Source organism: Podarcis liolepis, assembly GCF_965112155.1.
Source record: "Podarcis liolepis genome assembly, chromosome: 2".
NCBI classification, from domain to species: domain Eukaryota; kingdom Metazoa; phylum Chordata; class Lepidosauria; order Squamata; family Lacertidae; genus Podarcis; species Podarcis liolepis.
In genome coordinates, this window is record NC_139555.1 from 126051182 (window position 1) to 126065147 (window position 13966).

General features: G+C 41.9%; 1 protein-coding gene across 9 annotated transcripts in view; it reads right to left on the reverse strand.

Annotated features, from left to right (window-relative positions):
- Positions 1-3901: 3901 nt before the first annotated feature.
- The window catches only part of LOC310701328 (uncharacterized protein), a 110286-nt gene continuing 100221 nt past the window's right edge, over positions 3902-13966 (reverse strand). For 7 of the 9 annotated variants that reach the window (XM_083492070.1, XM_083492071.1, XM_083492074.1 and 4 more), the window contains 2 exons: positions 12533-12602; positions 3902-9660 (listed from right to left, as the gene is read on the reverse strand). In XM_083492070.1, the coding sequence (XP_083348196.1) occupies positions 7791-9629 (1839 nt within the window). In that variant the 5' untranslated portion in view covers positions 9630-9660; positions 12533-12602 and the 3' untranslated portion in view covers positions 3902-7790. The remainder of the gene's footprint in view (positions 9661-12532; positions 12603-13966) is intronic. The other 2 variants (XM_083492068.1, XM_083492067.1) reach the window with 1 other exon arrangement.

Here is a 13966-nt window from a genome sequence, read left to right on the forward strand (position 1 = left end):
AAACATCAACATAAAAATCTTCCCTAAGCTGGGTTGCCTTCATAAATATATATCAATATTTATTTGTTTTCCAATGATTGTTTTTCCTATGTCTTTAGCAGTTGTCTTCAGGGGCACAGTTACCCGTTTCAGGACCAGGAATTCTCCAATCTTGCCTGCCCCATCCCCCAAAATAGTACATCTGTCTTGTCAGGATTCAACCTCAATCCGTTAGCCGCTATATATCCTCCAACTGCCTCCAGACACTCACACAGGACTTTCACCACCTTCACTGGTTCCGATTTGAAAGAGAGGTAGAACTGGGTATCATCCACATATTGATGAACACCCATCCCACCCCCTTGAAGATCTCTCCCAGCAGCATGTGGAAGAGGATGGAACCCTGTGGCACCCCACAAGTGAGAGCCCAGGGGTCCAACACTCATCCCCCAACACCACCTTCTGGAGAAAGGAGCGGACCCACTGCACAACAGTGCCACCAGCTCCCAGCTCCTCTACACATTCCAGGAGGTTGTTGTGGTCAATGGTATTAAAGGCCTCTGAGAAATCCAGCAGAACTTTTTATTGAGGGCGAAAGAGGAGAGCGCAAAAATATGGTCTGAAGCTCAACATCAAAAAAACAAAGATCATGGCCACTGGTCCCATCACCTCCTGGCAAATAGAAGGGGGAGAAACGGAGGCAGTGAGAGATTTTACTTTCTTGGGCTCCATGATCACTGCAGATGGTGACAGCAGCCACAAAATTAAAAGACGCCTGCTTCTTGGTAGAAAAGCAATGACAAACCTAGACAGCATCTTAAAAAGTAGAGACATCACCTTGCCAACAAAGGTCCTTATAGTTAAAGCCATGGTTTTCCCAGTAGTGATGTATGGAAGTGAGAGCTGGACCATAAAGAAGGCTGATGGCCGAAGAATTGATGCTTTTGAATTATGGTGCTGGAGGAGACTCTTGAGAGTCCCATGGACTGCAAGAAGAACAAACCTCTCCATTCTTCAGGAAATCAGCCCTGAGTGCTCACTGGAAGGACAGATCCTGAAGCTAAGGCTCCAATACTTTCGCCACCTCATGAGAAGAGAAGACTCCCTGGAAAAGACCCTGATGTTGGGAAAGATGGAGGGCACAAGGAGAAGGGGACAACAGAGCGCAAGATGGTTGGACAGTGTTCTCAAAGCTACCAGCATGAGTCTGACCAAACTGCGGGAGGCAGTGGAAGACAGAAGTGCCTGGCGTGCTCTGGTCCATGGGGTCACGAAGAGTTGGACACGACTAAACGACTAAACAACAACAACATTCCTGGCCCCTCTCCTTCTGTCTCTGAGCTAAGATTGGTATCTGCTGCTTGCTCTCTGTTCTCTGAAGCTATGCCACTCGGCTGCCCCTCCTCCCTCTCCCATTCCAGTGTCCTTATCTCCCGTTGCCTGCTTGGATTCCCAGCCTCTGTCAGCTCCGGAACGAAGATGACACCTAACAATGCTTAATGTTAATGCTAAAGTAAAGCCGGCCTTTCAGGGATCAAATTGTGAACTGAAAGGTGAGTAAAATTTTTGTTACTTTTTAAGGAAAGACTCTTGTGTCTTTTAAGAGGGATAAAAGGGGACACGAGGAATAATCCACCTGGGCAAGGCAGATTGGATGACTTAACTAAAGAGATTCAAATGAATCTGCAAACTATCTTCCTGCTATATTGTGGGGAAACTGCTCTGCTACATCACTCACCAGCGTGAGTGAAGGAAGAATATCACTTATTCAACATATCCATTCCTACTATCCTTAACATTCCCACAGTTGTCCCTTAGCATTCCAAGTTTGGACCTGCCTGAACATGTTTCCACATAATCATCATCCGTATGGTTTCTCCACTGTGTCTGTTATTTGGGGGATAATGGGCTAGGAGCTTACAGTGAAGCATTTAACACACACCTGTGCCACCGCCGGGCACAAATTTATTTAAAGAAAAGCATCGTTGCAAGCTTGGGGGAGCTATTCAGGCACACCCAGGTCAGAAGAACACAGGCATTTATCCTCCCCCCGGGGGCAAATGTCCCTCCTCTGTCCTCCAATTGGCTGGAGGGTGGCGTAGAGGTTACAGCCTATCAGACCGCCCAATTATACCCGATGCCCATCCCTTATTGCCCTTATTTGGTCCAAGCCCCACCCCCAGAATTTACCTATTGACAAAAGCAGCACACGCAGAGCTGCCCTAGTTTTGTGTGTTAACCACTGTGGGTTCCAATTGCAAGCATAATCAAGTTTCATATCTTATAAAGCTAAAAAGGCAAACCACATTTAGACTACCACTTTGTTCCAATCACGGGTGCAAGCAGGCTTCATATGTGGGTCCCAGCTACAAGCTATATGATGCCACCAGAGGTCATGTTTTATTTCAACACTTCACCCTTGACGTAGCCCAAAATGAGGAAGTGCAGTAACACATTTAATTCGTACAATATAAACTATATACAAGGGTTTCAAGACTACCATCTGCATGTAGGAAGATGCTTTCAGATTTCTGTGTCTTAATTGTTCCTTTATTGCAATTATAGCAATGGTAGTGATGCGACTCTTCGTATATTAAACAACTGTACATCCAAAGCAACACAAAAAGTCTCACACTCCACTTTTCACAACTCTCACATCCCAAATTCAAACATGAACATTTCCTCTTTTTTAAAAATAATATTTATTAAAGTTTTAAACAATACAATAGAGAAAAGAGACAACAACAGAAAAACAGAAAAAATAAAAACAATTAGACAAAAAATACACACACACACACACAAAATACAACGAACCTTCCATAACTTAACTTTTATTTGCTTGTTTCTTTGACCTCCTCACACCTCCCTTTTTTGTATTCTACTTCAATTAGCTATTTCAGCAAATCCTTTCCATCTTTCCCATATTTTTTCCATTAATTTATCTTAATATAACTTTACCTTTCCTTCTTTCCTTCAACAATCTATTTTTACTTAAATCCTTTATAATATTCTGCTAAAGTCACATAACTTCATTCCAGCCTCCTTCTAACATTCCTTAATTTTACTATATTTCTGTAAATAAACTTTAAATTTCTTCCAATCTTCTTCCACCAACTCTTCTCCCTGGTCTCAGATTCTGCCAGTCATTTCCGCCATTTCCATGAGGTCCATCACCTTCATCTGCCATTCTTCCCGAGTGGGTAGATCTTGTGTCTTCCAATACTTTGCGATGAGTATTCTTGCTGCTGTTGTGGCATACATAAAGAAAGTTCTGTCCTTCTTTGGCACCAATTGGCCGACCATGCCCAGGAGGAAGGCCTCTGGTTTCTTCAGAAAAGTATATTTAAATACCTTTTTTATTTCATTACAGATCATTTCCCAGAAGGTCTTGATCCTTGGGCATGTCCACCAAAGGTGAAAGAATGTACCTTCAGTCTCTTTACATTTCCAACATTTATTATCAGACAAGTGGTAAATTTTTGCAAGCTTGACTGGTGTCATGTACCACCTATAGATCATTTTCATTATATTCTCTCTTAAGGCACTACATGCCGTGAATTTGATACCTGTGGTACATAACTGTTCCCAGTCAGCCATCATAATATTATGTCCAACATCCTGTGCCCATTTAATCATAGCTGATTTCACCGTCTCATCCTGGGTGTTCCATTTCAACAGCAAGTTATACATTCTTGACAAATTCTTACTTTTGGGGTCTAACAGCTGTGTTTCCAATTTTGATTTTTCCACCTGAAAACCAATTTTTTTATCCAGATTATATGCCTCCATTATTTGATAATAATGGAGCCAATCACACATTTTGTTTTTTAATAATAATAATAATAATAAATTTTATTTATATCCCGCCCTCCCCAGCCGAAGCCGGGCTCAGGGCGGCTAACAACACTAAAACAATGCAACATTTTAGTTTTTCAAAACTCTGTAGTTTCAATCTATCTCCCTCTTGTTCCAATATTTCCCAATATTTCGGCCATTTGGCCTCCATATTGAGTTTTTTCTGAGCCTTCGCTTCCATTGGAGACAGCCACCTTGGAGTTTTATTTTCAAGCAAATCCTTATATCTTGTCCAAACATTAAACAAAGCTTTCCTGACAATATGATTTTTAAATGCTTTATGTGCTTTGACCTTATCATACCACAAATATGCATGCCATCGAAATACATTATTGAAACCTTCTAAGTCCAGCACGTCAGTGTTTTCAAGAAGCAACCATTCTCCCAGCCAGCAAAAAGCGGCTGATTCATAATAAAGTTTAAAGTCTGGCAGGGCAAATCCACCTCTTTCTTTAGCATCTGTTAATATCTTAAATTTTATTTGAGGTTTCTTGCCCTGCCAGACAAATCTAGAAATATCTCTCTGCCACTTCTTGAAACAATCCATTTTATCAATAATTTGCAATGCTTGAAACAAAAACAGCATTCTAGGCAATACATTCATTTTTATCGCAGCAATTCGGCCCAGCATTGATAACTTCAATTTGACCATATTTCTAAATCCTTTTTCACTTCCGTCCAACATTTTTCATAGTTATCCTTAAATTCACATTTTTAGCTGTCATATTAACCCCTAACTATTTCACTTTCTTAACCAATGTTAATCCTGTCTCTTTCTGGAACCTCTCTCTCTCAATCCCTGTTAGGTTTTTCTCTAGCACCTTAGTTTTCATTTTGTTCAGCTTAAAACCTGCTACCTGGCCAAATTCTTGAATTACTTCCAGTACTCTTTTAGCACTAGACTCTGGCTCCTGTAATGTCAATACCAAATCATCAGCAAATGCTTTCAACTTGTACTGTTTAGCTCCGACTTGTATACCTTTAACCAATTGGTCCCTTCTAATCATATTTAAAAGGACCTCCAGGACCGATATGAAAAGCAATGGAGAGATTGGGCAACCTTGTCATGTTCCTTTCTCTATCTTAAATTCTTCTGTCACTACATTGTTCACAATTAACTTAGCCTTTTGTTCTGAATAAATTGCACCTATACCATTTTCAAACCCTTGACCAACCCCCATCCCTTGTAGATTTTTCTTCATGAAGCTCCAAGAAATGTTGTCAAAGGTTTTCTCCGCGTCCACAAATATAAGAACTGCTTTAGTGTTGATATTCACTTGTAATTTCTCTTAAAATATTAATTATGTTCCTTGTATTGTCAGACAAATGTCTGCCTGGGAGAAAGCCCGCTTGATCTTTATGAATTTCTTCTGCTAACACCTTTTTTAATCCTTTAGCCAAAATATCTGCAAAAATTTTATAATCCACATTGAGCAAAGATATGGGGCAGTAGTTCTTAAGCTGTGTCTTTTCAGATTCTATTTTCGGTATAAGTGTAATATTCCTTCCACGACTCTGGTGCCCTTTTCCCTTCCAATATTGCATTACAGACTTCCTTTAAAGGTTGTACTAGCCATTCTTTCATGGATCTATAATATCTTGAAGTCAAACCATCTAATTGCATGTTCTGAATGGCCCCTTCTACCTCCTGATCCGTTATTTTGTAGTTCAACATTAACTTGTTTTCTTGAGAGATTTTTTGTAATCCAATTATTTTCAAAAAGCAGTCAATGTCTATTTCTTTCTGCGTCTCCTGTGTATATAGTTGTTTAAAATACCTCTGGAAGCACTTTCTTATCTCCACTGGATTCTGTATATTCTTTCCTTCCACTTCCAAGTTTGTAATAGTATTGAGTTTTTGTCTTTTTTTCATTTGCCAAGCCAGCAGTATCCCGCATTTATTTGCCGATTCAAACGTCTTTTGTCTCATCTGTTTAATTTTCCATTCAATTTCCTGATTCATCAATTTTGTATATTGTACTTGGTATAGCTTTATCTCTTTCAGGATCTCCTGCGACTTTGGTTTCACTCTCAATTTCTTTTCTCCTTCCTTTATTTTCTCCAGAATTTTATCTTTTTTCTCATTTTGGAGTCTCTTCTTGATTGCATTCTGTTGTATCAAGAAACCTATCATAACCGCTTTGCTTGCGTCCCAAATTACTCTTTTTTTTCAACCGTAGTGTTCATATTTATCTCGAAATAGTCTCTCAAGACTTTTTGGGCCTTCTTGGTCACTTCTTCATTTCTAAACAAAGTGTCATTCATCCTCCATCTAAAGGAACCAATTGGTGTTAGTTTCATTTCCATCTTCACAGCATTATGGTCGGAACAAGTTTTAGGGCAAATTTCCACTTTTCTGATCTTTGGAGCCAGCCCTCTAGTTGCCCAGATTTGGTCAATTCTTGTCCATGTCATTTTAGCCTCAGAGAAGAAAGTTCCCTCTCTTCCCAGAGGGTTCTTCAATCTCCAAGTGTCAATTAAGTCCAAATTGTCAGTCATGTCAAAGAAAGTTTTTGGTAATCTTCCATCCTTGGTGACTACCTGTCTCTGTGCCTTATCCATATTTGTAGAAACCACTCCATTCATGTCCCCCATCAAAATTATATTGTAATCCATATAGTCCAACAGAGTCTCATGCAGCTTCTTAAAGAATTCCGATTTTCCCTCATTTGGTGCATAAATGCCTACAATTAGAAATTTCTCTCCTTGTGATTGAATTTCAATTGCCACAAGACTTCCTTGATCGTCTTTAAATATAAATTTCGGTGATAGGCTCTCCTTTGCATAGATTACTACTCCTCTTTTTTTAACTTTGTCTGATGAAATAAATTCTTGTCCCAATCTTTTATTACTCAGAATTTTCCTATGTAGCCTAGTCACACGTGTTTCTTGTAGGCAAATCAAGTCCAATTGTTCCTTTTTCAATAAATGAAAGACTCTGCGTCTTTTCTCGGGATAGTTACAACCATTAATGTTCCAGCTTAATATTTGCAGTGCCATGATGTGGTTACTTTGATTTTCCTCCAAGTGCACCCTGTAGTTGCTCTTCTTCTGTTGGTTTCACTAAATTGTCCAGTCCATAGGATAGGTTTGCTACATCCAGTATTGGTGATCCTTTTTCCAGCGCTTTTTGTTCTAGTCCTCTATCAAGTGGTCTTCTGTCCGATACTCTTGGCTTTTGCCCCAGCTCCTTCTGTAAATCGTCTCCGTGCTTGTCCAAAAATTTAGCTTTATCTTCCACTGATTTTATCTTTATCTTCTTTCCTCTGAAATTGAAGGATAGGCCTTGGGGGAATTCCCACCTGAAGTTGATTTTGTTCTTTTTCAATAAGCCAAACAGGTCACTGTAGTCCAACCTAAGATCCAAAAGATATTTCGGAATGTCCTTAAAGATCTCCACTCTTGACTAGTATTACCAGAGGGTTCTGATAGTGCCAGCCCAAAATTTTGTCTCTCTCTTCTTTAGATCGGAGGGTAATCAAACAATCTCTTATTCTATTCTTCTCTTTCCTCCCTACTCTTCCGAGTCTAAAGGCACTCACAATTTTAAAATCATCTTGATCCAATTGCAAGTCCCAAAAATCAGCAAATTCCTGAGTAAGAAAGTCTATCAAACTGTCCTTCTCCACCTCCACATGAACATTTCCAATCTCTCCACCAAAGACCAAAAACCATGTGACACTCAGCCCACCATTATTCACCACCAGCTCTCCAGATGACACACTCCTCCCTAACATTACACTGCATCTTGTATTCTACTATTTTAAGATGTTACCCGCATTACTTTCCGTACTCCTTACATTTAAAGCGTTCCACCCATGTGAATTTGTAGATGAATTTTATAGTGCCCACTTCGACTGAAGCTCTTTCCACACTCTGTACATTTAAATGGTTTCTCCCCTGAGTTTGATGATGTGTTCTAAGGTTTTCACTTCAACTGAAGCTCTTTCCACACTCTATGCAGTCAAATGGTTTTTCCCGTGTGTTCGTTGATGTCGTTTACAGTGTCCACTATGACTGAAGCTCTTTCCACACTCTATACATTCAAATGGTTTTTCCCCTGTGTGAGTTCGTTGATGTTGTCTTAAGTGTCCACTTTGACTGAAGCTCTTCCCACACTCTATACATTTAAATGGTTTCTCCCCTGTGTGAGTTCGCTGATGTTTTCTAAGGGTTTCACTTAGATTGAAGCTCTTTCCACACTCTATACATTTAAATGGTTTTTCCCCTGTGTGAGTTTGATGATGTAGTCGAAGTTTCCCACTATCAGCGAAGCTCTTTCCACACTCTATACATTCAAATGGTTTTTCCCCTGTATGAGTTCGCTGATGTACTTTATAATGCCCACTTTTATTGAAACTTTTACCACACTGCATACATTTAAACGGTTTCTCCCCTGTGTGAGTTTGATGATGTTGTTGAAGTTTCTCACTTTGACTGAAGCTCTTTCCACACTCTATACATTTAAATGGTTTCTCCACTGTGTGAGTTCGTTGATGTAGTCTATAATGTCCACTTTGACTGAAGCTCTTTCCACACTCTATACATTTAAATGGTTTTTCCCCTGTATGAGTTCGCTGATGTACTTTATAGTGTCCACTTTTCTTGAAACTTTTACCACACTGCATACATTTAAACGGTTTCTCCCCTGTGTGAGTTCGATGATGTTGTTGAAGTTTCTCACTTTGACTGAAGCTCTTTCCACACTCTATACATTTAAATGGTTTCTCCACTGTGTGAGTTCGTTGATGTAGTCTATAGTTTCCACTTTGAGTGAAGCTCTTTCCACACTCTATACATTTAAATGGTTTTTCCCCTGTATGAGTTCGCTGATGTACTTTATAGTGTCCACTTTTCTTGAAACTTTTACCACACTGCATACATTTAAACGGTTTCTCCCCTGTGTGAGTTCGATGATGTTGTTGAAGTTTCTCACTTTGACTGAAGCTCTTTCCACACTCTATACATTTAAATGGTTTCTCCACTGTGTGAGTTCGTTGATGTAGTCTATAGTTTCCACTTTGAGTGAAGCTCTTTCCACACTCTATACATTTAAATGGTTTTTCCCCTGTATGAGTTCGCTGATGTACTTTATAGTGTCCACTTTTCTTGAAACTTTTACCACACTGCATACATTTAAACGGTTTCTCCCCTGTGTGAGTTCGATGATGTTGTTGAAGTTTCTCACTTTGACTGAAACTCTTTCCACACTCTATACATTTAAATGGTTTCTCCACTGTGTGAGTTCGTTGATGTAGTCTATAATGTCCACTTTGACTGAAGCTCTTTCCACACTCTATACATTTAAATGGTTTTTCCCCTGTGTGAGTTCGTTGATGTTCTCTATAGTGTCCACTATCACTGAAGCTCTTTCCACACTCCATGCATCTGAATGGTTTCTCCCCTGTGTGAGTTAGATGATGCCGTCGAAGTTTCCAACTATTAGAGAAGCTCTTTCCACACTCTATACATCTGAATGGTTTCTCCCCTGTGTGAGTTCGCTGATGTATTCTAAGGTTTCCCCTTAGACTGAAGCTCTTTCCACACTCTATACATTCAAATGGTTTTTCCCCTGTGTGAGTTCGTTGATGTTGTCTTAAGTGTCCCCTTTGACTGAAGCTCTTTCCACACTCTATACATTCAAATGGTTTCTCCCCTGTGTGAGTTCGATGATGTCGTCGAAGTTTCCCACTATGAGAGAAGCTCTTTCCACACTCTATACATTCAAATGGTTTCTTCGTTATTCCTTTTGAATTTACAGATGGCCCCCCAGAATTATTGCCTGATTTCTCCATCGTCTGCTTCAGAGTGCAGGGAGACAAAATCCTGTTGGTGTTTCAAGGGAGAGAACAAAGGAATATGACACACATCAAGTTCAATTACCACTCATTCCAATTAATATTTATAATTATGATGTGCCACCTGACCTCGTTCCCGTTTTCTGACACTGGACTATCCTAGTGTAAATTCTCTGCCCAGGCCTCTCTCACTGTCTTTTCTCCATTTGCCTCACTCCTGGACGTACCTCCTCTATTTCAATGCGGAATCTGTGTCACACTGAAGAAGCTCAATATTAAACATCAATATATAACTGTACTTAATGGAAACTTCAGCCTCCCATATTTAGCACTGATTCATTCATAGGATGAAGCTATTAGTTTTATTGCTGGAGACACAAATTTATTCCTGAGATATCAAATACATTAATAATATTATGTCATGGGGTGTTGGGGCTGGGATAGTACCTCTCGTGGGAGACATATAGGGCTCCTTCTGGGATGATTGGTCCACCATTAATCCCCAACCTGTACTCTCACCTGTGGGTCCTAGAAGCTGTCAGCATGCAACAGCACACACAACCCAGGAAAAGCTTTGACAGGCCATCTAAACCAGTTGAGGATAATTGATGGGTCTCAATCCCTTGATGAGTCGGGGACTTTCACTGCATGCGATGACAGGCTCTGGCACACTGAGCAGATGAGACCAATAGTGTCTCCAATGGTCAAGCAGGTGGTTTCTGCAAGTGCCGTAGAGGGAAGTGAGGGGCTCATCAACCTGGGAAGGGAGGCCAAGCAGCAGAAGGAAAACTCTGATCCTAAACCTCTTCAGCCTTGCGTGAATATCTTCAGGAAAAGAAGAGGCTAAGCAGTAAACCCTACACGAATCGGGAGTGGAGTCCTTAAGACGATTGTGTTGGAGTGTTGTGGGTATCAAGGAGTGAACACTATGCTAAGTGGAAATGCTGACTCAGTTTCATGTGGTGAGTCAGCATCCCAAGAGATGGTCTATAGCCAGCTTGTATACAGAGGTATGCTTGACTTCACACTGGCTTCTCCCCCCCGTATGTAGGAAGGCTGATTTGTGGAACTTTATGATGCTGCAGGACTGCAGCTGGAATAAAGCTCTCCTTGCTACACAGCTGGACTCCTGAGTGCTTTATATGGAGCTTCTATCGGTCCAAATACATTGCAACATGTTGGGTGGAGTCCTTGTACACCTCCTTCCGGTAACTCCTGGGGCCAAGCTGGGGCCAAAAATATTGCTCTGCTTCCCTTTGGACCATATCAAGAAGGTTGAGAAGGTAGGGCTGCCATAGGTCTGCTCCCCCCCCCCCCCAGGAATCGAGGAGGATTTTCACAAGATCGGCAAAAGGTCCACCCAGATGTATGGCAAGGCGGCTGTTTCTTGTGAGGAGAACCAGAACTTACAGGGTTAAACAGTTCTATGTGACCGTCTCACATCTTGAGGCCTGGTTTTGTTCACATACGGGAATCTTTCTTTGCGTGTGAGTTACTTTCGCTTTTAGCTGTTGAGCCGGAGGGAATGTCCGCCCGATCTCCGGGGTGATTTATGATGGTTTTTCTGAACATAATAAAGCCTTTTTAGATTAAGCAATAAGCCTGTGTACAGACTGGGATTTATCACCCACACAAGGCAAAACCGCTGCTGCAATACTCCATTACATTCCGAAGATTTCTATGGTGGGAAACATCAGGAAAGCTCAAAAGCTGTTTTTTGGGGGGAGAATTTGTATTTTTAAAAAGCCCAACAACTCTGTCCGGATTTTTGCATTTTTAAACAGGGCCACCCTGCTGGAGAAGATGGCCTTGTCGTGTAGGCAGCCCAGGACCTCCACACACACTGCCCTGTATTCTGCAGGGGTCACGTCTGTGCTTCTAACACCCCTGTTTGACTTCAACCTCATGGAGACTCTACATTGTGTCTCGAGGCAGATGGATGTCAACAAAAGGGGGTGGAAGGACAGAATCTGACTTTTGAGAGAGGAGGTGCAGTCAGAGATGCTTCCACCAGAAGAGAGCCTGAGGGGGGAAACCACCATTAGATGACATTTAGGATCCCTGCCTCCATTTCTCAGCCTGAATTGTAACTCAGAATATTGATTCTGAACTCAGTTCAGAACCTTCAGATCTATCCTCTGGTTGGCCGTCTTCTGGAATATAAACCAGACCTCTTTGAGGGTATCATCCAGACCTTCATTTAGTGTGGGCACCTTGGATTTGGAGTCTAGGTATCAATCATAATCCCTGAAAACATGTCTCAGTGACCCTTGGTATCTATACCCACCCGGACCTCCCAAGTGAGTCTGAGCTCCTAGAGGAACCATCTATGGTGAGGTGCGACACCTCTGGCCCTCCAGATGTGGTTGGACTCAAAGCACCATCAGCCCAAGCAAGGATGGCCAACGACCAGGGATGATGGGAGTTCTACTGGAACAACATCTGGAGGGACACACTTTCTCCATCTTCCTCCTTTTCTGAAAAAGCTAAATATCTGTATTGTTCCCTCCTTCCTCCGTGATGTGTAACATCTTCCTGATACACTCCAAGCAACTACACACATTCCCTAATCCTGCACCATTTACTTCCTGAGGCTGCTCCATTGTGTCCACCTTCTCAGAACCACCCACCATTTCAGTAGCAGTCCTTCAGTTCCCAGCTATTAGTCCCCCCACCCTACGGAGGAATTATTCATCTGAATCCCAGGGGCTGGGAGTCCTGAGTGGGGAGACAGTTGTTGGCCCTGCTGGGGGGGGGGTTCTCCTTGCCTGGTCCTTGCGAGAAGAGGATGATGGACGAGGTGGGCCCTGATCCTAATACAGCAGGACTTTTCTCATGTTCCCACAAACTGAAACAAGACCTACAAAGATACAGTCTCCCAGGCAAGAGGAACGACATACCTCTCAAAGTCTCTGGATTTTTCTGTTTCAAGGAAGAAGTTGAGCTCAGACTTGCAGATCAGATTCTCTCCTGTGCGGAATAAGTAAAATGGAAGTGCCATTTACATCACTGGAAAAGTATTCAATAATGTGTTGAAGAAAGTATAACAAAGTAGCTGGTGTCCCATTAAGTGCTAATAAAAGTATTATGGCCTCAGCATTTGTGGGCTCCAGGCTGAGGGTGTGAACTGTGGAGCAGGAAGACTCGCAATCTCCATTATCCTGAGAGTCTCTTTGTAGATTTTGCATAATTATTTTGGAATTCCTACCGCAATATCGGTTCATGAAAAGTTACGGATGGAGTAAATTACACGGTTGCTGTAAACTATCATCCCAAACACAAACTCTCACTCACATACTGTCTGTAAATTTGGCAATCTCACACCCATTGCCTATAATACTGGCAATTCCAGGCCTGCAGATGCACAGCCCAGGGTGTAGAGCCTCCAGCCACAGGTATTGTCTACCGTGGAAATGCCCGAGATTGGGGCGGATTATGGATCTTTGGATGCTGATAGATTGTATCTCAGTTTGTAACCCACTCTGACATTGCCTACAAAAAATAAAAGTACAGTGGTACCCCGCTAGATGAATGCCCCGCTAAACGAAAAGCGCGCAAGACGAAAGGGCTTTCCGATTTTTTTTTCTGCTTCGCAAGATGAATTTTTCTATGGGGTTGTCTTGCAAAACGAAATTTTTTGGGGGGTCTTGCGTTTATTTTGTCTTTTCTGAAAGCCGCTAAGCCGCTTATCTGCAAATTGCCGCTTATCCGCTAATAGCCGCTAAGCCGCTTATCTGTCAATTACCGCTTATCCGCTAAGCCTTTGATAGCGGTGCTCCGCAAGACGAAAAACCCTGCAAGATGAAGACACCCACAGAACAGATTAATTTCATCTTGCGGGGCACCACTGTAATAGAAATGCCTTCTGGATATACTTATATATAAACCCTGAAAGCCTTTCTATAGCATCCTTCTCCCATATTCCTAGATTGGTATATATACATCATCAGCACCACCACCATCGATTAACCATGCAGTGGAAACACTTAAGAATGGGAGCCAGAGAGAGAGGCAGAGGTATCTGGCTACTTCCTGGGCGGGGCTTCCAGAAGCAAAGAGCCGCTTTGGAGAAGGCCTTCTCCTCCCTCCTCCCCCTCAGGACCTTCCAGCTTTTTCTCTCTTCTCCTCTCCAAGGTGGACCAAGGGTTTGACTATTTGGAAAACTCAGCAGTGGCCAGAGGATTAGAGAAGATCAGTCTACATCCCAATCCCAAAGAAGGGCCGTGCCAAAGAATGCTCCAACTACCGCACAATTGCACTCATTTCACATGCTAGCAAGGTTATGCTTAAAATGCTACAAGGCAGGCTTAAGCAGTATGTGGACCGAGAACTCC